General features: G+C 53.5%; 3 protein-coding genes across 5 annotated transcripts in view; 1 reads left to right on the top strand and 2 right to left on the bottom strand.

Annotated features, from left to right (window-relative positions):
* The first annotated feature begins 1,763 nt into the window (after window positions 1–1,763).
* Window positions 1,764–4,548, top strand: PPDPF (pancreatic progenitor cell differentiation and proliferation factor). Its single transcript, XM_057400943.1, has 5 exons — window positions 1,764–1,915; window positions 2,800–2,882; window positions 3,455–3,532; window positions 3,903–3,999; window positions 4,189–4,548. The coding sequence occupies exons 2-5, from the start codon at window positions 2,828–2,830 to the stop codon at window positions 4,298–4,300; spliced, it is 342 nt and encodes a 113-aa protein (XP_057256926.1). The 5' UTR covers window positions 1,764–1,915; window positions 2,800–2,827; the 3' UTR covers window positions 4,301–4,548.
* A 3,623-nt stretch (window positions 4,549–8,171) lies between these two features.
* Window positions 8,172–16,724, bottom strand: LOC130594777 (tyrosine-protein kinase Srms-like). Its single transcript, XM_057400935.1, has 8 exons — window positions 15,964–16,724; window positions 13,613–13,734; window positions 12,293–12,459; window positions 11,271–11,409; window positions 10,520–10,678; window positions 9,383–9,564; window positions 9,057–9,213; window positions 8,172–8,710 (listed from the first exon to the last, which is right to left on the bottom strand). The coding sequence occupies exons 1-8, from the start codon at window positions 16,317–16,319 to the stop codon at window positions 8,517–8,519; spliced, it is 1,476 nt and encodes a 491-aa protein (XP_057256918.1). The 5' UTR covers window positions 16,320–16,724; the 3' UTR covers window positions 8,172–8,516.
* A 2,476-nt stretch (window positions 16,725–19,200) lies between these two features.
* Window positions 19,201–24,566, bottom strand: part of LOC130594773 (peroxidasin homolog) — a 41,423-nt gene continuing 36,057 nt past the window's right edge. The window contains exons 14-19 of one of the 3 annotated variants that reach the window (XM_057400905.1): window positions 24,001–24,135; window positions 23,159–23,367; window positions 22,242–22,356; window positions 21,819–21,912; window positions 21,339–21,456; window positions 19,201–19,742 (exon numbers count right to left, since the gene is read on the bottom strand). In XM_057400905.1, the coding sequence (XP_057256888.1) occupies window positions 21,361–21,456; window positions 21,819–21,912; window positions 22,242–22,356; window positions 23,159–23,367; window positions 24,001–24,135 (649 nt within the window). In that variant the 3' untranslated portion in view covers window positions 19,201–19,742; window positions 21,339–21,360. Of the gene's footprint in view, window positions 19,743–19,810; window positions 20,014–21,336; window positions 21,457–21,818; window positions 21,913–22,241; window positions 22,377–23,158; window positions 23,368–24,000; window positions 24,136–24,566 lie in introns of those variants that run through there. The other 2 variants (XM_057400908.1, XM_057400906.1) reach the window with 2 other exon arrangements.

A 24,566-nucleotide genomic window follows, 5' to 3' on the forward strand; every position in this document is an offset into this window, starting at 1 on the left:
GGTAACTCAGTGGCTTTAATAACTCACCATCCTTTATTAAAATACCACATAGGAGCAGAGGACGTTGCTAAGGCTTAGCTGACTTTGGTTTATTCTCCTACCAAGGTGGCATTCGGGTCACTTCACTGCATATACCCCAGGCAGGGAGGTAAAATATGCTCCTCAAGCATTGTGCTTAAGGAAAGCCTCCCCTTGCATTTCCAGGACATCCCCTTTTCCTGTTTAAACATGACTAGACAATGGAAGATGCTCAGGTACCTGTGTTGGGTCACAACACAACCATGGGTTTGGTTTCACAGTTGCTCTTGCTGTGTCCTCTGAGGCTGCAAAGGCACTGGGCAAGGAGGAGGAGATGGTCCTAATGAAGGACCTAGGGTGAACATCTGGGCTATTCTTCATCCATAGGTGGCAGCAGCTGCCTGCACTGGATGGATGCTTCCACATCCCAAACCTAGCCCTGAGCAACACAGGAACAGCCAGGAGCACGCAGCCCAGGAGGAGCAGGAAGGCTGAGCACAGGTTGTGCCTGCTCCTTCCTCTGCACAGAGAGCTCCTCCACACAGCGGGAATTCAGGAACCCCCCCAGTGGTGCAGGACCAGGCTCTGCAGCACTATGGGGAACTCAAGTGGGGCTGTTGGGCAACTTTCTCACCACTGAGCCAATTCCTGAAGCCACTGGGATGTCACATCCCCACATGGAATCCTGTGGCAGCATTAAGCCTTGTTGGCTGGGCATTGGGGTGCCCCAGCATCCCCAAGATTCACTAACACCAATCTGTGATGTCCTGTGAGGGCTGGTGGAGTCCAGAGGCTGCAGGTTGTTCAGCTCTGGGCCTTTGAAGGCTTCCAGATGTTTCTGCCAAATACATTAACACAAAAGGTTATTTCCCACAGCACATGCAACCAGCAGGAAACAAAAGCCAGGTGCCAGCTGTGATATGGAGCCCAGAGAACTGGATTTAAAACAAAAAGGAAAAGGCAGAAATCAGAAACTCAACAGTAAATTAAGGAGAGTTACAGACAACTCAGAGGCTCTAAATAGAGGAAAATCAAAAAGAAAATCTATCCAAACCTTGTCACCTGCTGGCTTTTCAAACTACTGATTCCTGATCAATACAGCTGAAATGCATTTTCCTTTCTTCAACACATCCAGGATAAGCTTTGTCTTGGGAAAACCAGGCTCAGCCTTTCCTCACACAGCTGCTCAGTCCTTGCATCACCCTTGTGGTCCTTCTGTAGACCCTCTCCATCCTATCCACATCTTTTCTGTGGAACAGGGACCAAAACTGAACCCAGTATTCCAGGGATGGCTGGAGAAGCACTGAGTAGAGAGGGATGATGACATCTCTTTCTCTGTTGGTGATGCCCTTGTTGAGGTAACCCCGCATCCTGTAGCCTTGCTACAGGCTTTTCCCCTCTAAAGTAAAGTATTTTCTCCCAGATCGCTACAGCCCAGACCCCCTACAAATACATCGGTATTTATTTATTTATTCCCTTTTACCCTAATTTTAAAGGTGCTCGAATCAGCTCTTACCCAAGTATCATGGAGGGTGTCCGTGGCAGGACAGGGGATCCCGCATCCCGCATCCCGCATCCCGCATCCCGCATCCCGCATCCCGCATCCCGCCCCCAGTACCACCGCGTCCTCCCCTCCGGTGCTCGGCGCTACCCACACGCTGCCGCGCAAATCCCGTTTCCCGCGGGAAAAGAGCGTGCCCGGCCCCGCCTCCACGTCCCGATTGGTGGAGCGCGCCTAGGGGGCGTGGCCAGAAGCCATATAAGGATTGTTCAGGGGGCGGGGCCTGCAGCGCCGCGGCTCAGGCCGTGCGGTGCGGAGCGGACGCAGCCGCCGCTGCCAAGCGGCCCCCGCGGCCCTAGTGCCCGCCCGCCGGACCCCGCCGCCGCCCCAGCCCAGGTACGCTGCGATCGGTACTGTAACCTCAGTGGGGGACGGGACGGGGCGCCCTGAAGCAATTTTGGGGTGGGAAGTTTGGGAGGGATCAACTGCAAGGATGTACCGAGTCGTTGTGGGGTGAAATTTATGGGAGATGGCTCCGTGCCTCAGTTTCCCCACTAAGGATCACTGTATTAATGGAGACGCGGATGCGTGGAGATGATTCTGTAGTAGGATACCTAATAAGTGGGTGCATCATGAGAGCAGGGGAAGCCTTAGCAGGAGCCGGGGAGGAGCTGATGTTGGTGAGGGTGCTGGGTGCCCCCCGCATCCGGATCAGAGCCCATGTCGGTGTGTCCGGATGGCGATGGGGCTCCGTGTCCTGTAGGTCCAGGACTTCTCCTGGCAGATGCTCCCTTTGGCTGGCTGAGCCTTGGAGCTTGTTTGGAGAGGAATGAACCAGCTCATGGGGCATGGGAAGGGTCAGCATCTTGGCAGGAGGGTGCTTTGTACCAGGAGGGGGAAAGCACTTCCCCACCTCGGAACTAGGCCAGGGAGAGAATGTTCTTTCCTTTGCTGGAGGAGGCCTGCGTTGTGCTTGGTGGTGCAGGACAGGCGGGTTTGCCCCAGTTCGGGGTGGTGAGGTGCTGCTGGGGACAGGCTGGGGCTGGAATCGCTCACATGAGAACCCTCACGATGTGCCCCGGGCTAAACACTCCCTTGCTCCTTACGCAATCCCAGCCTGAGATTTCGTAACTCCCAACTGTTGATACAAGGAAGAGAAGTGGATTTCTGCGAGGAAACAGAACACCTGCAGTGCAGTGCTGCTGTGCACATCCCAAGAAGTCATACTGGTACCGTTTAAACTCTGTAGTAACGGCTGCCCCTTTGCTCCCTGCTTTTAGATCTGCACAAGATCCAAGATCCGGGACCATGGCATCCATCCCGTCGAGCGGCTCGCTCATGGCCACACACAACTACTACAGAAGTAAGGATGGGTGCTGGCGTGGGCTGGGTGCTCGGGCAGGCTCAGGGTGATGTGGCTCCAGCAGGGATGAAGCCTTCAGGTGACATCCCATAAGCGCTCCTTGCTGCGGAAGGGGGGCACCAGAAGCCACCCCCCTGTACTGGGACCCTCCTTCGGGGGCTCCTGCCCCATCGTACCAGTTGGAGATGGGGCTTGCAGTCTCCTTCCCTTGTCATTAAGGTTGTAGGTGAGGGGAGGTGATGTCTTCAAATGTGTATGGGAATGAGCTGCAAAACCAGCCTGGGCAATGGTACCTCTCCAGGGGAGAGACTTTCTGGTTTAATGGATTGCCTAAACCAGAGGGCATTAAAGTATTCCCCTTGAGCTGAAATAGTAACAGGATTCATGGAAGCACAGAATACCGGGTTGGAAGGGACCTCAAGGATCAAGGCTCGTAGCACTTGCACTAAAGCTGCAGGAGTGCTGGATCCAGGCGGTGATGAGACAGGAATGGCCACACCAAGGCCGTGCTTTGCTTCTCATGTCAAGGCTGAGGGTCGGTGCTGGCTCTGATGGCTGTGCTTGCTCCACAGGGCGCCTGAGCTCCACATCCAGCAACAGCTCCTGCAGCAGCTCTGAGTACTCAGGGGAGGTCATCCCCCACCCCCCAGGTGAGTGCCACCGTCCCAGGCCCATGCAAACCCCACTGAGCCTCTCCTATGGGATGGCAGAATCCCAGGATGGTTTGGGTTGAAGGGACCTTAAAGCTCCATCAGGTTAAAGCCATTCCCCCTTGGCCTCTCCCTACAGGCCCTTGTCCGAAGCCCCTCTCCAGGTTTCTTGTAGCCCCTTCAGGCACTGGAGCTGCTCTGAGGTCTCCTTGGAGCATCCTCAGAGCATCTCTATGGCCTTCTCTGGACTCACTCCAACAGCTCCCCATCCTTCTTACATTGGGAGCCTCACAGCAAGAGGCCTCAGGGTGACACTGGGGTAGGTGGTGGGGCTGCCCTGACCTGGACTTTCCCTTGCACTGTCCCCCAGGTCTGCCCAAATCTGATCCCGGTCACTGGTGGGCCAGCTTCTTCTTTGGGAAGGTGACTCACCCAGCCATGACAACCGTGTCGGAGTCCCCAGAGAGGTGAGTGCTTTCCTAGGATGGAATAACATGGGAGCAACAGTGCAGCAACCCAGGGCGGCTGGGAACATCCCTAAGGTGCATCCTCACCCAATGGGTGCTTTCTTCATGCCCAGAGCACCTATTCCTTTGCTGCACAAACACAGAGCACCAAAACGCATTGCCCTGACCCTCTCTTGTGCTCTCCTACAGCCTGGGAGCACTGCGGGTGACAACAGGACCGGTGGCTTGTGGCCTGGGGCCAGCCCCAGAAGCAGGACGGAGGCGCCACATGAGTGAGCCCAGCTCCGGACCCTCGGCGTGAGCGGGTCGGTGCTGGGTGCTGCCCCCACACCGGCGGGCACATCCCCTTTCCCCCCATAGAGTAGGATGGCTTCTGCAAGGCAAAGGTGCTGCTTTGTGATGGTAAAACGCAACAACCCCCCGAGGATTCCCACACCAGCCTTTCTACTCCTCAACATGATGCCCTTTCCCACACAGATGTGGTAACTTGTTTTACTTACCTTGCACTCACACAATGGCAACTAATAAACTTGAGCAGCCTTTTAAACCGGTGTGGGTTGTTCTTCACCCGGGGTGGGAGAGCAGGGTGATGCTGTCGATGCTGGTGGGGTTGGACCCGCAGCGGCAGGGTCTGGTAATGTCAGTGGTGCCCGTGTGATGCGCTGGTGCGTGTGTGTTGGCATGCGAGCAAGCTCCGGCTGGCCTGTGGTGATGCTGTGGATGCCTCCCCCCCACCATTGCCTCCTTACTTGGCTGCACAGCCTGTTCCTGCTGGCACTGCCCTTGTTTTGCTCCTCAAGCACATTGCAGCCCTGCTGCGATGCCTTGTGGGGTTGGAATGAGTGTCTGGGACAGAGCTGGGTCTGGTCAGGGCTGTGGGAAGGATTTGGGTGCAGAATAACACAGGAAGGAGATTGCAAGACCCATCTCCAGCTGATACAATGGAGCTGGGGCTACCAAAGGAGCCCTCAATAATGAGGGGAGAGCTAAGGCTCGTTTCATGGCTCTGATGGGAGCCTGGAGCTCACGGTGCGGATGGCAGTGCCAGAGCCCAGCAGGGCAATGTCCTGCAACGCCCTCAGTGGTGTTTTGGTTGATTTTTGCCTGGAATTAGTCAGCTTGCCTGTTTGACCCTGCTGTGATTAGCCTGATAGCTGGGGAGGGCTGCTTGATAAAGCACAGGGAAAACAAGAGCCTGCAAGTTCCTGCCTGGAAGGGGGCAAGGTCCCGAATTCCTGCCCGAGGCAAACAAAATCCTGGCAGGGGCTGATTTAAAGGTGCCAGATCTCCTGCTCTGGTCTGCTTTCAGCCCCAGCCTGAGACACGGGATGGTGACTGCGTGCACTGGTGCTGCAGCCCTGATGGGTTACAGCCTGAGAGAGCTGGGCTGGGTCAGCCTGGACAAGAGAAGGCTCCTCAAGGGGAGACCTTAGAGCAGCTCCAGTGCCTAAAGGGGCTGCAGGAAAGCTGGAGAGGGGCTTGGGACAAGGGATGTAGGGACAGGCCAAGGGGAATGGCTTGAACCTGCCAGAGGGGAGACTGAGATGAGCTCTTAGGCAGAAGCTCTTCCCTGTGAGGGTGCTGAGGCGCTGGCACAGGGTGCCCAGAGAAGCTGTGGCTGCCCCATCCCTGGCAGTGTTCAAGGCCAGGTTGGACACAGGGGCTTGGAGCAAGCTGCTCCAGTGGAAGGGGTCCCTGCCCGTGGCAGGGGTTGGAGCTGGAGGAGCTGTAAGATCCCTTCAACCCAAACCAGGCTGGGATTCCACGATCTCCAAGTGATGACTTTGACTTTGTACCTGCGTGGGCAGGGGCAAAGGGCAAGGCTGTGCTCAGGCAGCTGCAGGAAACGTGGCTGCTCCACTTTACACCCGTGCTCCAGAGGCATCCGGGGTCACATCCAGCTTCGCTCCTTGCTTCTGGTAAGGAAAAGTGTTGTGTTAGCTTTGCCCTGTGTCTCCAGGTTGCTGTCCTTGTCCTCTGTGTCCCCCCTGTCCTTAGGAGCAGCCAGGGCAGCACTGGAACCTCTGCTCCCACTGTGCATCCAAAGGGAATGGCTCTGTGGGGGTCCCCAGGGCCAGCAGCCTTAGACACATGGGTTGGATCTATGGTTGGATCTGGTAGTGGTGGGTGCTGGGGTATGCATGGTTCTATATTGCAGGAAGCACATGGCAGCCTTTAAAATGTCACAAAACACATGAAAATCAAGCAAAAAACCCCACTTTCTGAGTAAGACAAGAGGGGGCATTGGCTGTACCAGCAAACACCTTGTCCATGTCCCAAAGCCCTAGGATCCCCCAGGGAAGCAGTTGGCTCTCATCCGCTGCCGATTCCCAGCGGCAGCACTAGGGTTTAGAGAGACAAATGTATTCCCTGCAAGCCGTCAGCCTCACGGGCTGCAGATTAAAGTGTGGGCACACAAAGGTAAAGTCAATAGTGCTCTGTTTGCTTGTCGGTCTCGTGATCAGAGGCAAACTGTCCTCAGGCACCCTGGGAAGGCTATAGCAGGGCAAAGGCACTAATCCTGCATCCCTGGCTCTTTCCTGGAGGACCTGCTCCGGCTCTTGGCTGTGATGCCACCAGCTTTATTCACCATACCCCTCCCTAAGCATCCCCCCTTTCCATCAGCCTTGCTGCCGGAGGGGCAAGCACCCGCCTCCCATAGCCCCAGCCCATAGGGACCGACTTCCCCCTCTCTGCTCCATGAGATCCCATGTTTTCCCTGTTGAGTAACTCACATATTTGGGATTAAAGCAGCCGGTGCATTCCGCTCGCTTTCAGCCCCTGGTGCCACCCTGCTGCCCCCTCCAAGAAATATTCCCTTTCATTGCCTGGTTTTGCTGCTTGGGGCCTTTTTCCCCCCACCCTCCAGCATTTTGCTTCCCCCTCACCCTTTCAAAGGCCATCGTGGGCCCTTATAAATAGAAACAAACTGTGCAGCACAAATGCATTGCCTTAGCCTGGCACCGATTTCAAATGCCAGCCTGAAACCAGAGCAGGCGAATGCCTCTACCAACAGCATTTGCAGTACCCATTCCAGAGGGGTTTGGAAGGAATCGGGGCTCTGCCTTTGTGGGATGAATTTCCCCATATCAGCTCTGGTTATGGGGGAAGCTGCAGTGTCCTCCCCAGGCTGGGATCCTGGGAGAAGATGAGAAAATCTGTGCCCCCACCCCAAATCCATCTACTTTTAGTAAGCAACTTCTGGCTTAGAGGAATGCCAGAGCCCGGCAGACCGTGCTGGATGGCAAACCCAAGCAGCACACCAGCTTTTAATGCAGCAGAGGAGGAAGGAAAACACTGCTGTGGGCAGCACCATGTCCCCTCTCCACACCACCTATCATGGTATTGCTACAGCAGAGCGAGATGCTTTGGGATCTCACGTCTGATGGGGCTGGTGCAGCTGCTGAGGGTCCCCAGCCATGGACCACCCCATCACCCCACACTACCCCTTCGCCTCCTGCTTAATTCTTAGCTCCATCTGGTGGCAGCCAGACCTGCAAATTTAATACGTTTATGGCTGCAGCAAGCCCATCACCTTCTGGACATGGCTTTGGTCTTCAGGCCAAATAGGCTTGTTAGTAGGAAATCAGCATCCAAGCTGTGCCAGGCTGCCTTTCACCCCCAGCACATCGTGTTCCCTGCCACTCGAGCATCACTTGGCTTTGTACTGTAAGAGTGGTAAAGAGCAAAGCATGGTGAAGCAACGGTTCATAGAATCACAGGGGTTGGAAGGGCCCTTAAAGCTCCTCCAGCTCCAACCCCTGCCATGGGCAGGGACCCCTTCCACTGGAGCAGCTTGCTCCAAGCCCCTGTGTCCAACCTGGCCCTGAGCACTGCCAGGGATGGGGCAGCCACAGCTTCTCTGGGCACCCTGTGCCAGCACCTCAGCACCCTCACAGGGAAGAGCTTCTGCCTAAGAGCTCATCTCCATCTCCCTTCGGGCAGGTTAAAGCCATTCCCCTTGGCCTGTCCCTTGTTCAGACACACACAGAGGTTTAATGCACTCCAGAATGAGCCAAAGAGACACAAGGGTGGTTCTACCTGTGCTCGCAGAAGTGGGACTGGTGGCAAACCACTGCTTTGCGGGCAGGGAGAGGAGCAGCACGGTGAGGGCAGAGCGGGTGATGCACACACATTTATTGATGAACACACCAAACACACTACGTGAAGCAGAGCCACAACTGAACACAAACTGCAAACCTTCACGTTGGCACGGGGAGCAGCAGGGACCTCCCACCCTACTGCCTGAATGACCATGTAAACTCTGGGTGATGCCTTCACTACCACGGGGCTTTTCCAGGCTGCTACACAGCCAAGCACTAGCAATGGGTTCTCCACCTCTCGTTGCCTTTCGCCTTGGCCACCTCCCTGCATCCTGACCGAGAGAGACCACGGTTCTGGGGGTGGAACATGCTTTCCTTGGAGCCCTGTTTGAGGGCAAACCAGAAGGAAGGAGCTTCTTGGCAAGAGCTGGCCTGGAGGAGCTTTGTGCAGGAAGGATGGTGGGAAAGGGTCCCTCAGGAGAGGGAGCTGAGCAGCCGTCTGTAGATGAAGCCCAGCTTCTCCCGCAGGGCCAGGAAGGTGGGCCGCTCCTCCGTGTTGCCGCTCCAGCATTCCAGCATGATGCTGTAGATCTCGGGAGGGCAGGAGCTGGGCCGGGGCAGGCGGTAGCCCCTGGTGATTTGCCGCACCGTTTCTTGGTTTGTCATCCCTGCAAGGAAAAGGAGAAGATGCCTCTGAATCGGAGGTCCCCAAAGGATGCTCTGAAGGTACAACTACAGTGGGCCAAGGTGTCAGCTTGTGCTGCTGTGACGTGGTCTCTGCCACGAGGCTGATAGAGGAGAGGCTATGGGAGATCATCCAGCCCATGCCTCCTTCCTGCAAGCACTGAAAATCCATCTTAGCCATCCCCAAAGAGGACAAGAAGTTGCTTATGGTCTAGGAGCTGCTTCCACATCCCTTGTGGAAAGGACAATAGAGCAGCTCATGACATGTTGGCTTTCAGGGACCATGGGCAAGCTGCCCAGCATGTGGATGGAGTGGCACTGGAACCCTACCTTCATACGGAATCTGTCCATACGTGAAGACTTCATAGAGCAGAATCCCATAGGACCAGACATCGGATTTGAGGGAGTAGGTGCGGTAGTTGGCTGCCTCCGGGGCTGTCCATTTCACCGGGATCTTAGTGCTGCTGCTGGTGGAATAAATGTCATCCTGAAAAGCAACCAGAGACGGGTCACGAGGGATGGTGTAATGAACACAGCCTCTGCTTTTGCGGCTTTGAACTGGGTCAGGGGATGGTGGCGGAACGGGATGTCCCATGGATGGGTCAGCTTGGTGGCCTGTTGGTGACAGGAGGGAGCACAGCATCCCACTGACTGACCTTGAGGAGCCGGGCAAGTCCAAAATCAGCAATCTTGCAGGTGAGCTCCTCTCCCACCAGGATGTTTCTGGCTGCCAGATCCCGGTGGACAATGTGCTTCTCCTCCAGGTACCTCATCCCATCCGCCACTTGGCAGGCGATGTTGAGCAGGTGGGAGGTGCCCAGGGACTTCCCTTCAGGACCTGTTAACAGAGATGAACCAAGCACTGGTAGCAATGAAGCAACATCTATTTTGGGTGTCCTGGTTTGGAAGGAGACCTGCTCCCATGTCACCATCCCAGGGGAACATGTAAAACCTCGACCTGGAGGTTGTGCCTAAACATCATGGTGGTCCAGCATGGGAAGTTCAACACAGCCATGCGCTCCTAAGGAGTGGGACTGATGTGAGCTCTGAAGAGCACCCTGTGCTGCAATGACGATGCAGATGTCCATTGCTTGTTCACAGCTAAAGGTGACCTTCTGCCATGCAAATCTCCAGCCAAGCCACTCAACTTGTCCTACCTGTGAGCTCCAGCTCTTCCAGCACCAGATGCTGCTGGAGCCCCAACCAAAAACAAGGTCAGTGTGAAGGAGGAGGGTACCAGTCGAAAAACAGGTCTTGGTGGGAAGCGGTTTGTCTTGTTTCCCTTCAAGACTGATTACTGGGTCAGGAAAAGAAAGGCCAAGCAAAATAAACTGATGCCTGAGTGGACCATGGCCTGGTACTAGCTCTGCATAATGAACACCACCAGGATGCCAGCTCAGGTTTGGCCTTTTCAGTCATAACAAAGGCAAGAGTTGCCCAAGCACAGCAGAGGGGTCTCTGTGCACTGGTGAGAGCTGGCAGGCCATGGGTGGATGGAGAAGGAGGGACGAAGGTCCTTATCAACCTGCTTGGTTCCCAAGGGTTGGTTCCTGATACAGACCCACCCCACACAGCCACCAAAAGGATCACACCAGACTGGGTCTTTGGGTGTTAAAGTCACCCAAGACCATCTCCACCAAGCACCCATGGATTGCTCTGCATTACCACACAGGACTGAAACAAGGCTTACTCTTAGGCTCACCCTTGGGTTTGTAGGGTTAATGTGGGACATGGAAAGCACCCACACAGCAGCACTGCCCCAAGACCCTGCTCCCCATGGTGTGGGTACTCACTGTTGAGGTAGGTGTGGAGGTTGCCTTTCCGCATGAGCTCAGTGATGATGTACACGGGCTCATCCAGCGAGCACACAGCGTGCAGCTGGATCAGCTTCTCATGCCGCAGGCGCTTCAGGTTCTGGATCTCCTTAGTGAAGTCTTCTGCCTTCATGTCAGCTGCGGGAGAAAGCCAATATCACTGTTGTGAGCTGCTTTCTCAGGTGGATGATAGGAGCTCACCATGTCCGACTAGGAGGTATGAGGACCTTTTTCCTCCTTATAGCCCACCACTGCTTCCAAAGTTGATGTCTGCACATCCTGTGTCTCAGATCCGACACCTAAGAGATGTTTTCCCATCAGGATCCCATTTTCAGGATCACTGTCCCATCAGGACTTGACTTGGCACAAACCATTTGACTTGACATGACTTATCACAGACCCACTGGATTAAGCCATTTTATAAACAGAGTCATAGAACCCCAGACTGATTTGGGTTGGAAGGGACCTTAAAGCTCATCCAGCTCCAACTCCCTGCCACGGACAGGGACACCTTCCACTAGAGCAGCTTGCTCAAAGCTCCATCCAAGCTGGTGTCCAAGGTGTAGCCCAAGCTTAGGTGGGTCCAGTGGCTACGTGCCAGGTCCTACCACAGTTCACTTGGTAAGACAAGACATGGGGACCAAGAAGACTGGGAAACAAAAGGAGTGACCAATGGGTCAGTGAACAAGAGCCCCGTTTGGTCGCTGTTGACATCTCCTCCTCCACCTACCTTTAATGATCTTGATGGCCACCGGCACCGTGTTCCTCCACAGCCCTTCCCACACCTCTCCGAAGTATCCCTCTCCCAGCTTCCTCCGCAGGGTGAACTCCCAGCGTGGGCGCTCCCAGCCATCCCTCTCGGGGGGGGTCTGCAAACATGGACATCGGGTGCTCGGACCAGCCAGCACTAGGACCTGCTGCTGGAGCCTCACCAGCTTCTGGTGCCCATGGTGGCATTGAGGGGCGAGCAGGACACGGTGCTCCACCACCTGCACTGCACTGGGACTGCTTTTCCCTCTCTTAAATGTTCATTGGGGGCACAAAGGATGTGGGGCACCCTCTGCATTAGCTCTGCTCTCAGCCAAAGTCTGCAAGGGGGGAGATCTTCAGAGCCTAATGAAACATCAGCAATTCAAGTCATAATTCACCCCTCATTAGACCTCAAATATGGCTTTTCTCCATTTCCACCAATAAATAATAATGAGTAAATGAATATTACTGCACGTTATGGCTGATTTAGACTCCAGCTCATTAAGCATTTCTTTTATCTTACACCTTTCCATTTCCCTCTTGCATTATTCACATGTTTAACTGTTATTTCAGAGTAATAATCGGTGGATGGAGTTCTAATCAGGAAACGAGTCAGCAATTTGGGATTAATACTCTCATCGGACTTATGAGTGCCATGCTAATTGACATGAAAGCTATATAAAAGCAATGTGGTCTTATTATAGTCTAGGAAAAAGAATTGGAAGTGTGGGTATGTCCAGATTCAGTATTAAAGGGATTTGTAACGACGTGGTTTCTAGTCTTTGAGATGGAGAAGGCGTTGCCTTTTGGCTGGTCAGAAACACATATAAATGCCATGCCCGGATTTAACATGGCTAACAAAAGGTGAAGCTGGCAGCTATACTAAGGGTATAGTTTAAATGTGGCTTCATAAAGCTCAAATCCCAAACGGATAGGCTGATTATATCTATTTTTCCCTGAGCTCCCCTATTTCCATCCTGGGGCCCTTGTTGTCGTACGCACCGCGGGGCTGCAGGGCTGCAGCAAGGGGCTCTGGATGACCTTCCAGTGCTCCGTGTAGAAGGCGAGGAGCTCCTCCATGTCCGGGAAGGGATGTCCCTTCTGGATGTAAAGGCTGCCCCCCGGGCTCTTGCAGATTCGGAAGTGGCTGACCTTCGTGTGGTTGCGCACTGCGGGGAAGCCCAGGAAGGGGAAAATCACCTCGTGCCATCTCCAGTCCATTCCCAGCTCCCTGCTGACCCTCACCCCTCTCCTTTCCAGGCACCTACTCTATTAATTCACTCTAAAGCAACACAACTTACCCTTGGTGTGTTACATCCCACTCCACACCATCCCGTTTGCTCCCAACTCCTGGCTCAGGAGACTCCTGTCCATAGGCGAGCAGGGCTTGTTTGTCCCAAAGAATCATAGAATAGTTCGGGTTGGAAAGGACCTTAAGATCATCCAGTTCCAAGCCCCCTCCCATGGGCAGGGACACCTCACACTAAACCATCTCACCCAAGGCTCTGTCCAACCTGGCCTTGAACACTGCCAGGGATGGAGCATTCACAACCTCCCTGGGCAACCCATTTCAGTGCCTCAGCACCCTCACAGGAAAGAATTTCCTCCTTAGATCCAATCTAAACTTCCCCTGTTTCAGTTTGAACCCGTTACCCCTTGTCCTGTCACTACAGTCCCTAATGATGAGTCCCTCCCCAGCATCCTATAGGCCCCCTTCAGATACTGGAAGGCTGCTATGAGAAAGATGCTGTGAGAGATGATGCTTTACTAATGGAGCTAATCCCTAGTAGACAGACCCTGTATTGCTGGTTGGGGTGGACCTCCACCGCCCTGGGGACTGATGCATGGATGTGGGGTTCTCTGTGAACACGGACATGGATCAAACCAGACTGCAACAGCGCTGCCTGGTCTGAGCCCCCTGAGTTCAGATGTGTGTGTGGGAGCAGCCCAGCCCTGGCATTCTGCAGTCACAGCATATTTTCAGACAACTCTCAGCTGACAAAAGCCGCTGGAATGAAATCCTGGGAGTTGGTGCCACGAAACCATCGCTAAGCCGCTGTGATTTGTTTATGGCTTTCCTGCCCTGGACGGGAGCAATGGACTTTCCTCGGCCGCAGTAATTCAGCAACCCATACCTGCATCCCTTAGCTTTCCCCACGCTTTTAACAAGCTGTCAGGTCGCTTTAACAAGATGCTGTAAAGTGCTTTGAGCATATTTCCGTGTTTTTCACCCCGCGCTGACCAAGCCAGGAGCTGCCCTAAGGAACAGCTGCTTCCTTTTTTCTTGTGCTAATTCGCTCTGGATAATTGTCATAAAATTACCTGAGAGAGAGTATTCGCCCTTGCTGCTCTCGCTGTCCCGGACGAGGAAGGAGCCGTGCTGGTTGGGAGGTGAAAGGAGGAGCTGCTCCGCTTCGTTTCGGCTGATCTTGCTGAAGTACCAGCTAAGGGCAAGAGTAGAGGGCTTAGTGTGGGGCAAAGAGATAGTGCATGGGCAGGGCTGCATCCACATTAAGGGCTCCAGCATCTTCTGAACCAGGGATGGGAGGGAGCAGCTCCCTACCACCATTTGCTCATGCCTGCTTGGTTGGAATGGGTTTAGTAGGTCCTTGTGGCATTTTATTGCAGCTTGTTACCTGCAATTGATTTCCTCCAGCTGGGTCTGCTCACCACTGTATGGAGCTGGCCAGGTCTCAGCTGCACCCCAAAACCAGTGCTGACATCCCAAAACCTGGGCTGACAGCCTGCCCGTAATGGAAACACCGACCACCAACTGCTGCATAGAGGATGCTCCAGTGGGGTTGCACCCACTTGTGTCGTGCCACAAGAGCAACAGCTATGCTGTGTCCTTCTTGACCTGCAGCTCCTGGACACAACCAGCTCTCAGAGCCCAGGAGCAATGAAAACATCACTGGGAGCTGCCCTTTGCTGCTCCAGATGTGGCAGTGCTGGTGGGGACCTCAGCAGCACCAAGCCAGGAGAGAGGACCCAGCCAAGACCCTCTCCTGTGCCTCATCAGCTCTGAGATTTGTCACTGAATCTCCAGCATGAAAAGGCAGGATGGGTCCTGACTCAGCAGGATTCATAGGAACACTGGGAAGAGGCTGCTTTACAGAATTCCCAGCCTGGTTTGGGTTGGAAGGGACCTTAAAGCTCCTCCAGCCCCAACCCCTGCCACAGGCAGGGACCCCTTCCACTAGGGCAGCTTGCTCCAAGCCCCTGTGTCCAACCTGGCCTTGAGCACTGCCAGGGATGGGGCAGCCACAGCTTCTCTGGGCACCCTGTGCCAGCGCCTCAGCACCCTCACAGGGAAGAGCTTCTGCCTCAGAGCTCATCTCAGTCTCCCCTCTGGCAGGTTCAAGCCATTCCCCTTGGCCTGTCCCTTCATCCAGCCTAAGCCCAGCCAGGACACGAGCAGCTGGAGGTTTCATCACTCCCTGGGATCACCAGCGTCTGAGAAGCCGAGCAGGAAATTACACGGTGACGGGGTTAGAGCAGCCGAACAAATTAGCACCCAGCTCCGACCTGCGGCTCCGCGCAGTCTGTGTGCTCCCGGGTCCCTCCGGCTGCGGAGCCGAACGTTTGCTGCCCTGCACCACGGCATTGCCCTTGACCTGTCCTCGGGATGGGGCTGGGTTATGCACACGTATGTGTGCACGCATAGGCACACACACTCAGCCATAGCCTGCCCAATTGCTCTGTGCAATGGGATGAAAGCAGCGAGCTAACTCCATGATCCTCGCTATTGCGATCCCAGCGTAGTCCAAACCGGACCGGATCTGCCTTTTCCCAAAGCACATGCAGGGAGGGGAGGGAGGGAGGGTCTCTCCCATCCCACTGGCTGCAGTTACTGCCCCTGCACATCAGGGCCCTTTTCCAGGCTCCTCCTATTCCTTTCCTTCACCCCTGCTCCCGGGAAGCACAGGGCGAGCACCGGGATGGCTCTGCAGGGTGATTACACCCGCCCCATCCCATCCCTTGCATGACTCAGGGCCTGGAGCACAGGGAGCAGCCGTATCTTGGGGCGCTTTCTCTAGCGTGTCAGGACCAGGCTGCCTTATGCAACCACGAACCTGGGCTTTCCCCAGCGGAGGGCGGGCTGACACGTCAACCCGAGCTCCGTGTCCCATGGGAGGCACCAACAGGGGAACCCCCGGCCCTGGATAAGCTGGAGCCGGGCAGCAGCACCACCATGGCTCGGTCCTACAGAGCTTCCCAGCAGGTCCCAACCCAAACTGCTTCTCCCTGCACTCCTAGGCCCTTGAGAGCTGGCAGGGCTTCTCCTCCTTTAACGCACCGCAAAAGGGAGTCACGGCAAGCAGGGGCCCATGTATTCAGCACTGCAGCTGCACCCGTACACAGCATCACACTGCATCCCAGCACAGAGCTACCCCATCCTATGGTAGGGTGATACACCCAGGGATGAGTATCAGCATCTCTGCCCCTTGGTGCACCCCCAACCCTTGCTTGTTGTGCTGAATGCCTCCACCCCACTGCTATGAGCTGCAGGAGCAGATTCCCACTCAGCCCCACCACCACTGATGGCAAGAGCCAGGGACAAGGAGCTCATGCTCCTCCTGTCACAGAGGGTGAGCACAACATTCCCTGGGCAGGAACACGCTACCATGGTCCAGCCTCCATCCCCGTGCAGTTCCAGAGCATCGGATACTTACGGTCGATGAGCAGAGGTGCCCTGGCTGAGATTGGCCACGTAGGCAGCGGGGACGTAGCCCATGGCCGGCTCCCCCAGCAGCCGCCGGGCAAACACATACTCTCCTTCTTCTCTGAGGACACGCAGTTTGTCCCCTGCGCTTACACTCAGTTCCTCCTCACTCCGGGCTGTGAAAGCGTATAAAGCGATGAAAAGAGAGGACTTGGGGATGAAGGGAATGGAATTTGCCTCCGAGTGCAGTGAAACGGAATCAGAACCGAGATACCCCAGCGAGCAGCTCTCCGACACGGAGCGGGGACGGAGCTTGTTCCAGAAGGACGTCAGGAAGGTCAAACGCTTCCGGACAAACTGCTCCATCCCTGGAGGAGGCAGTGGATGCGGTGGTCTACGCCACCGAGCTTCCCGAGGCCGTTGGAAGGGGCGATCCCGGGCTCATGCTGCCGGCCGGGCAGCTCATTGCCGCCGTCCCTGGCGCGTGTCTGGGCGCTTGCCGGCACTTCCCAAAGAACTTCCTATTCCTGAAAGTGAAACTGGTTGTTCTGGTGGGACGAGTCTGGCCGTGGGACGAGTCTGCAGGCAGGAGGCCCACGCTCAGACCCACGGGCACATCTGGGAGCCGGGCACAGCTGGAGCCGCACTCGCTGCTCTCCAAGAGGGAGCAAGAAGGCTTTTGCTTGCTCTTTAATCACTGCTGTGAAGCTCTCCTGCTTGTTACCGCAGTGCTGGTAAACACAGCTCTCTGCTCTTCAAGCAGCTCTTGTGACAAGTTAATAGTCTTGATCTCACTTGTGTGGGAGGGTTTGGGTTGGTTTTATTTTCCATAGGAAAATAACTGCATCCCCAAGTGTGCGAGAGTTCAAACGGAAGTGAGGGAATAACCTTAGAAAAGAGGTGGTTTGGATCGTTGTTGGGTGGATCGTGTGGGGCTTGTAACAGAATCCTTTTCCTTTTTGGTCTGCAATGTTACCCTGCTTGAACACTTACCCTGCAGCGTTACCCTTGCAAGAACCCACTTCCCAGATCCAACAGCATCTGGCGCTTGCTCAGCCTCCAGCAAAGATGTGCCCCTCTCAGCATTAGGAGGCCCTTTGATCAATCAAAGGATGGAGATTTCCACCTCACACATGCACTTTAAGTCACCTGAAGATGCTGCTCTGGTGAGCAATCCCAGCTCCAGCCCCCCCAGCCCCACCTGGGTTTTGTCATTTAACTGTTCTATCTAATTAGAGGGAGTTCTGTGCCTGGCAACCCCGCTCCTGGCCTTGAGCCCGTTGTTTCCATCCTCCTCTGGTTATAACTGGTCTGGGTGCCTCATTTTGGGTGTGCAGTTGGGTTTTCAACGAGGCTGCTTAAAAAGGAAGGTAATGGAAAATCAATGGTAAAGATCTAAGCTGCAGATTGAAGAGCAAACCTGGACCCATCCCTGGGTCAGCAGCTCGATGTGCCCCACGATGCCCAAACAACCTGCAAAAGCTGGATTTCAATAGGGAGTTTGGGATCAGCTCTTTCAGGCAGAGGGCAGGAGCACACAGCGCTCCATGGACATGCCCCACACATTGCTGCACAGATGGGAGCTAGGGAGAAAGGGAATCTTCAATGAAACACCTCCTTACTTACCAAATCACACCTGGATTATCCATAGGATAATTCCACCCAGGTCTTCCCCCACCTGGGGGGGAACATCCTGCAATTTCTCTGGGTGTTTTTCCTACTTCAGCATGGGGAGGGGAACAGAGGATGGAGCACAGAAGGGTTTTACAACACATAGGATCATAGAATAGTTAGGGTTGGAAAGGACCTTAAGATCATCCAGTTCCAACCCCTTCCAACCCCTCACACTAAACCATCTCACCCAAGGCTCTGTCCAACCTGGCCTTGAACACTGCCAGGGATGGAGCATTCACAACCTCCCTGGGCAACCCATTCCAGTGCCTCACCACCCTCACAGGAAAGAATTTCCTCCTTAGATCCAGTCTAAACTTCCCCTGTTTCAGTTTGAACCGTATAGGCCCCCTTCAGATACTGGAAGCTGCTCTGAGGTCTCCATGCAGCCTTCCCTTCTCCAAGCTGAACAGCCCCAGCTTTCTCAGCCCATCTTCATAGATGGGGAAGGGACATCCCAACTGCTGTCCTTGTGCAGCGCTTCCAACAGGTCTGCTCTTCACGTCATGCTCCATCAGGAGGCAAACCAAGCAGGGCTGCTTGGTTTGCGTTTAGAGATTATCTGATCAGATCAAGCACCGAACATTTACGCCTTACTGCTTTGAATGAGGACTTGGTAAACTTCTGGTTTGCAGGAGGAGATTGGAGCCTGATTTACCTTTACTGACCTTTGCCAGGTTCTCTAGTGGCACAAGCGATAGACAAGTGCAGCTGATTTAGAACACGCAAAGCTTCAGGTCTTGATTTGCACCTAAATGAAAGAGTACTTCAAAATGACAAACATCCCTGAGGACTAAATACTGCCTCTGAGCTGAACTTCCCAGACATGCAGAACACACGCTCATCACTGCAAGCCTATGTCTTGCATAGAACACACAGAGCTGAGAGCCCCACACCAGGAAATAGCTGATAAATCACAACCTTCTTTATTTTCTATTCCTTTTTATTTCCTATTCAGTTCCAGGAGCATCCCTGCTGCTTTGTAGCCCTTTGGTACTATAAAACACCTAAAAATAAAACAGAAGAAAAGAAAAAGCATGTTCATAACAGTTTCTGGTCCTTGCAGTGTGGGAAGGTAGGTAGGAGGATGCAAAAGTGAGAAGGATAAGGGTGGCACAGATATCTCATGGATCAAGTATTTTCCCTTTAGCCCCTGTAACCAGCTTATAAGGATGTGTTAAACCCACCCTGCCCACAGATGTGGGGCTCTGGTGGTTACACAGGGACTTTAGTTCTAGCACCACTAAAAAGCACCTTCAAAGAGCAACAGAGAACCAGAGGACCTGTTCAGAGGAGCTGGTGACATAGTCCTGGCTTAGTTGCAGAGCTCCTGGGAGTGCTAAACACAAACAGCACTTTGCATTCATCTGTGTGTCACGCACTGCACATCGTGTTCCCCTGCACTGACAGAAACCAGCAGCTCTCCTCCACTAAGGAGAGTGCCCATTACATGGAATTATTGGAGGTTCTGCTCCAGGTCCTGTTACATTTACACTCAAAATACATCTTCCAGCAAAGAGACTTTTTTTTTTTGGGGGGGGGGGGGGGGGGACACCCCATAAATACAACATAAATCCCGAATGGGGCAGAAAGTTGGAGAATGTGGCTCATGCCCAGGAGAATGCTTTTGGGCATTTAATGGCAGGTCACTTGCAGGGTCATATAACCGAGGATGTGTCACTCATCACCCAGTGGCTGGTGATGTGCCATGGCTTATAGTGGGTGTCCGTGGTCTGCTGGTTCTTCCATCCCATCCTGGAGCACTCAAACACCCAGGAGACTTCCCAGACCTTGGGTTCACCTCACTGCTGCTGACAGGGACTGCCCAAGCGGTGCTTGCCACGGCCCTGAGGTTCCTCTTGCTCTTTCCATTGGCTTGAGGAGATGGCTGCGGGTTTGCTTTGGCTTTCATCTTCATTTAATTCTATTTGTTTTCTCTAGGCTTCTCCAGACGCTTCCTGGCACCACAGAGAAAGGTTTTGCTTCTTAATGAATTGTTTCAGTTGGGTGCCCGTGGGACACTTCAGGCAAGGAGCGGTGGATGACGACAGCATTGCGTGGGATGAGGAGAGCAGAACAGCGCTAAAGCAGCTCCGGTTGTTCTCCATTTCCTGGGAACTGTAGAAGGAAGTGGCATCAAATCACCCCCGAATAGGGCAGAGCTCATCCAAAGGGCAGTTGGAGTACAAGGTCCAAGGAGTGAGGGGCTTCTAGGCAGTCAGTGCAGAGGGTTCAATACAGGCAGGAGTATGGCTGTCCTGGGACAGGCAGTGGTACAGGAGGTGTGAGAGGAGGCAGAGCATCGTGGGGTCTCACGCTGCTGTTTCTGAGCCCTGTAGGAGTGTGTTGGACCGGGTGGTGGAGAGCAGGAGTGCAGGTCACAGGGCACCTGAAATGGCACAACCAAGCAGATAATCTCTATGGGAGGCAGCAAGAGTCAGAGTGAGCTCTTTGTACAGTGCCTGGCAGGTCTGGGGCGTGTGTGACCACAGCATGAAAGCAACCATAACCACAGCCCTTTAAACCCACAGAGATGCTTTTCAGAGACCCTGTAAACCCTAGAGTGCTCTTCATGGACCTGAGATGATGGCAAGAAAAAGCCAACTCATGTGTTACACTGCAATTTATGTTGCGTTTCTGAAGGGGAATTGCTATTTGACTGGAAAATCTATAAGGACCAACAACAGACCAAATTAGACTGGAAATCACTGTGGCCAGCCCACAGGCTTCCCATCCTGCCTTCTGTTGAGATTATCAGCACACACCAGCCTTTGCTTGCCCTATCCTGTAATCTAACTTTCAGAGGATGCTCCCTCTAGGACAGACTGCCTGGCAGAACAACACTTCTCCTCTGTTCCCATCCCTGGAGTAATCATTTCAACACATGAAATCCATCACACACCTCCTCCAGACTGGCAGGTGCCAGCGAGTTGTTCATCCTCTCTTTCAAGGCTGCATCTCCATGGGAAGCGGGCTAAGGGAGCTCAGTCTGTGCTCTGTGTGCCCCTAAACACCGAGGGCCAGAGATCTGGTAGTGCCATGGCACTGCTGAGCAGCAGCAGGAGCCCCAAGGCTGGCAGGGTGCTGACAGTGACTTTAAACAGCCTTGCTCCCTTGGCTCAAGCTGAGCCAACAAGTGGTGCCTTCACAAGAGTGGTGCACAATGACTCAGATGTTGAGGGGGAAATCTGCCAGCATGTAAGCAAATGATGGATTGCTCCATCTCCCCAGATGTCCTTATTACCCTGAGGAGGAACCAGTCCATCAACTCCATCACTGAGCTCCCTGATATCTCCCTCCCCACAAAGGTCCTTTGGAGGCTGCTGGATTTGGGGTTTGGGATATTAAGTGTTGTTAGAGGAAACCAACCCAGAGTCCCAGGAGAACAGGCCTGAGAGACCTCGCCCAGTCCACCTGGTCCATCCTATACTTATGTCTTTCCCCATCTTTGCCAAACCAGTTCTTGAAAGACTTCCAGGAATGGATAACGCCACCACGTCCCCAGACAGCCCATTCCAGTGAGTCACTAATCATTACTGGTAAAAATGAGTGCCTAACCTGATGCATTTGAGCCTATTACATCTTGTCCCATTCATCACCAGGTTGCTCCATTCCCTCCTGCAACAGTCTCTTCCTCATGTGAAGGTTACGGAGGTGCCCCACTGCACTCTCAGCGGCACCACATTGACCCCAGCCCACAACAAACACACTGACCTCATACAAACAGGCAACATGGTCATCTTCTTCTCCATTTATCTCCAGTCTTCTTCCCCCATCCATGTGTGCTGGTGTTCCCATGGTGCCACCTCAGCTGGCTCTCCAGTGCGTTCACCTGATGGGAATGAGGAAGAAGCAGCTCTAAGAGGAGTTTTCCATATTGCATAGATAATCTTTAACCTGCCCCATACACAAGGAGAAAGCACTGGCTCAAGCTACCCTCATTGAGGCTTAAACTTGCCTCTCTATGGCTCTCTAAGGCTTAAACATTTTACTCTATGGGTGTAGAGCTTGTAGAGCTCAGCTTCATCTCTTCTCTCCCTACTCTACCTCTTCTCTACTTGCCATCAGTTCCCTTTGATTTCATGGCTGCTCTTTGGAGGACATAGAAGTCACAGAGGCTGCCCATAGCATAAAGATAAACCCTCCTCCTGGGGTGACTCCATTGAAGACAGATATTGGGGATCAAAGTTTTACCTGTTTCCGTAGGGAGGCGACTGTCTTCTCCAGTTCAGCCACAAGGGACTCGAGATTCCCTCTGGAGGAAGGGCCTGGAGAAGATGCTTCATTTCTGGGGTCAGGGATAAAAAGTGAAAGGGATTATGCTAACATCAGCTTCCTGGAGGACAGAATCATGCTGCCTTCTCCAAGTAAGCAGCAATTGAAGGGCCCAACTGCCAAGGGACGCCAACCAAACAGCCACTCAGCCCAGGTATTTCAACAGCAGAGTTGGGCTCTGCACTAAGTGTAGGAGGACTTTGAGCTCAGCATCTATCGACTGCAGCACCCCTGATCCCCGACCTCTGCAGAATGATGATTTCAAAGGTCCAAAGGGACTGAGTTATTAAAGCTATTCTTATGCTTCATAAAATGGAGGTAAGAGGAGCGGTGACACTGTACCTGGGCAAGGCAGGCTTCTGCTTGGCAGGGTTCTCCTCTGGGTAGCTGAAGCCAGGAGACCTCTTGCTTCGGAAGCGCTGAGAAAGAGCCCTGAATTGCCCCCGTGTCTGGCAGTCTTGGGAAGGAAGGGAAAACCTGCAGTAAGCACTTGTGTTTAAAGCAGAGCACTACGGATTGCAGGCAGCCCAAGGCAGAGCTGCCCTCCTTCACCATCCACCCTTGACACATCTTTCATGCCAGAGGCGAGGAGACAACAAAGGCGTGTAACAGAGCATGCATCATGCATGGATTCCCATGTCTCAACTGCATGCCTGTACCCAGACAGACAACACAAAGGGACCACGGCAGAAACTATGCATTAACAGAAGGGTTTTACGCACTCCAAGTGAACCTGGAAAGCAATACAAAGTGGAGATCACCATGCCTGTGTCCTGTTTCAGTCTCTCCCTTAGGCATGAGCTAGGTGGACCTTCAACCAGATTCAATGAAGCTAACAGGCTTCCTGGTCGATGCCCTTTCTGCATGTAAGAGGCACTTGGACAAAGCCCTTCATTTGCTTTAACTTTTGGTCAGCCCTGAACTGGTCAGGCAGCTGGACTGGATTATTACAATAGGTTCCTTCCAACTGAAATATTCTAGCCTATTATACTGTGCTCCCGTCTAGTCTGTTCTAGATCCTCCTAGTCTGTTCTGGACCTTTCTATTGTGCTCTTTTCTAGTCTGTTCTGGACTCTTTTATTCTATTGTGCTCTCTTCTAGTCTATTGTGCTCTCTTCTAGTCTATTGTGCTCTTTTCATCCATTTCCTGACACACAGCTCTCATGGTGTAGCATGAAACCAGCTCCCAATGGCAGGTGACAAATGCCACCCAGGGCCATCCCCACATCACTCAGTGCTAGAGCAGCCTCCTTCCTCACCCTCACAACAGTCCTGCCACAAGCGGAGGTCCACCGCAGGAATCTCTTCACAGCTGACCATGCCCTGCAGGTACGATGCCACCCGGAAGACATCCCTCTGGAGCTGTTGGATGTGGTCGCTGTTGTCACAGATGACACGAGCAAGGGATGTCTGTCTGATCTGAGTCAGCTGCGCTGGCGTGAAGACTCCAGGATTCTCATACCAGAACCTGCAGCAGGTTGCAATCACAGCATGACTCAGAACAGGAGAACAGGATGGGGAGTGAGGCTGGGAGAGGGAGGAGAGTTCCCCTACATCTGTTGGCAGCACCACACACCTCAAAATGGAGCTTTTGGTGGCTGAAAACCCAGACTGCCCTTTCCTGAACCCAGGAACCCCCATGAGCTGCTGGCTGGAGCTATAGGGTGCCATGGCCTGCAGGTACAGCCCCTAGCAGGGGAATCCCAAGGCTCAGACAGCTCAGCTCTGCTGTAGCAGGTTGGGCCCTGTGTGAACAATGCTCCTGCCCTAAGGGCATCACCAAGCAAAAAGTGTCTCATTCATCCAGGCAAAGCCATGTCTCATTCACACAAGCAGCAAATAGGAATTAGGAGGAGGCTCCTGAGGACATTTTCTGGCATTTTCAGGAGACATTTGGCACATCCTCAATGGTGCCCAGTGTCCTGTGGTGAAATGGGAATCATGACATCAGGGTCCCTTTGGAAATGCACTGGAGAGATGAATGTTCCTCGTACCATCAGACAAGAGATAATACAAAATTACGTGTTCTGATCCCCCCAGTAAGGAGAAAATCCCCCCAAAGGGAATACCAAAGACTTTGGGATGACCCCAATGACGATACCTGTCTCCATCCCTCAGCCTTCTGAACTGCGTTGTTAACAGGCACATGAGCGTTGGTCCAACTCTGGTACCAGGGACAAGATCCTCCACCATCAGTGCTGGAAACAGGTCGATGTTTTTGGTAGTTCCATATAAACTGCAGGATAACAGGTATTAAATGAAAAGTTAAAAGGCTATCAAGGAGTGGAGATAATAGAAAACTGATCCCATCACAGGAACTTCTATGCAAGGAACTTATCTAAACAATATTTATAAGGTCTTATCTAAAAGACAATGGGATAAAGGCCTGCTTTGGAAAGAGGCAGCCAGTGCAGATAGGATGCAGTTTAGTCTCTTTGGAAAATAGCTCCAAGGCTCAATCTGCTCCCAAACTACACCTCAGCAGCTCCTGATGACATTCCCCTCAGAACCAGACTGATCATTTGGAGAGACCTCATTTGTCTTAGCCTGTTCTTAAACCACGACTATTACCCTATCTCAGCATCTGTGGGTAGCAATATCTGGGGAGGTTATTTGATGAGTGTCCTGGCAGGGGCAGAAACTTTTCACTGCCTGATCTCCAGGGAT

The sequence above is a fragment of the Pezoporus wallicus genome, unplaced genomic scaffold, assembly GCF_028554395.1.
Source record: "Pezoporus wallicus isolate ANWC-B61680 ecotype Strahan unplaced genomic scaffold, APGP_CSIRO_Pwel_v1 contig_11133, whole genome shotgun sequence".
NCBI classification, from domain to species: Eukaryota; Metazoa; Chordata; class Aves; order Psittaciformes; family Psittacidae; genus Pezoporus; species Pezoporus wallicus.

Bases quoted from the DNA above. Each gene is read 5' to 3' on its own strand.
- PPDPF (XM_057400943.1), top strand. From the start codon at position 2,828: ATGGCATCCATCCCGTCGAGCGGCTCGCTCATGGCCACACACAACTAC. The intron at 3,533-3,902 runs GTGAGTGCCACC...ACTGTCCCCCAG, and splicing joins GGTCATCCCCCACCCCCCAG to GTCTGCCCAAATCTGATCCC. The intron at 4,000-4,188 runs GTGAGTGCTTTC...GCTCTCCTACAG, and splicing joins GTGTCGGAGTCCCCAGAGAG to CCTGGGAGCACTGCGGGTGA.
- LOC130594777 (XM_057400935.1), bottom strand. From the start codon at position 16,319: ATGGAGCAGTTTGTCCGGAAGCGTTTGACCTTCCTGACGTCCTTCTGG. The intron at 13,735-15,963 runs GTAAGTATCCGA...TCTTGCCCTTAG, and splicing joins GGCACCTCTGCTCATCGACC to CTGGTACTTCAGCAAGATCA. The intron at 8,711-9,056 runs GTAGGGTTCCAG...TTTTCCTTGCAG, and splicing joins TGGACAGATTCCGTATGAAG to GGATGACAAACCAAGAAACG.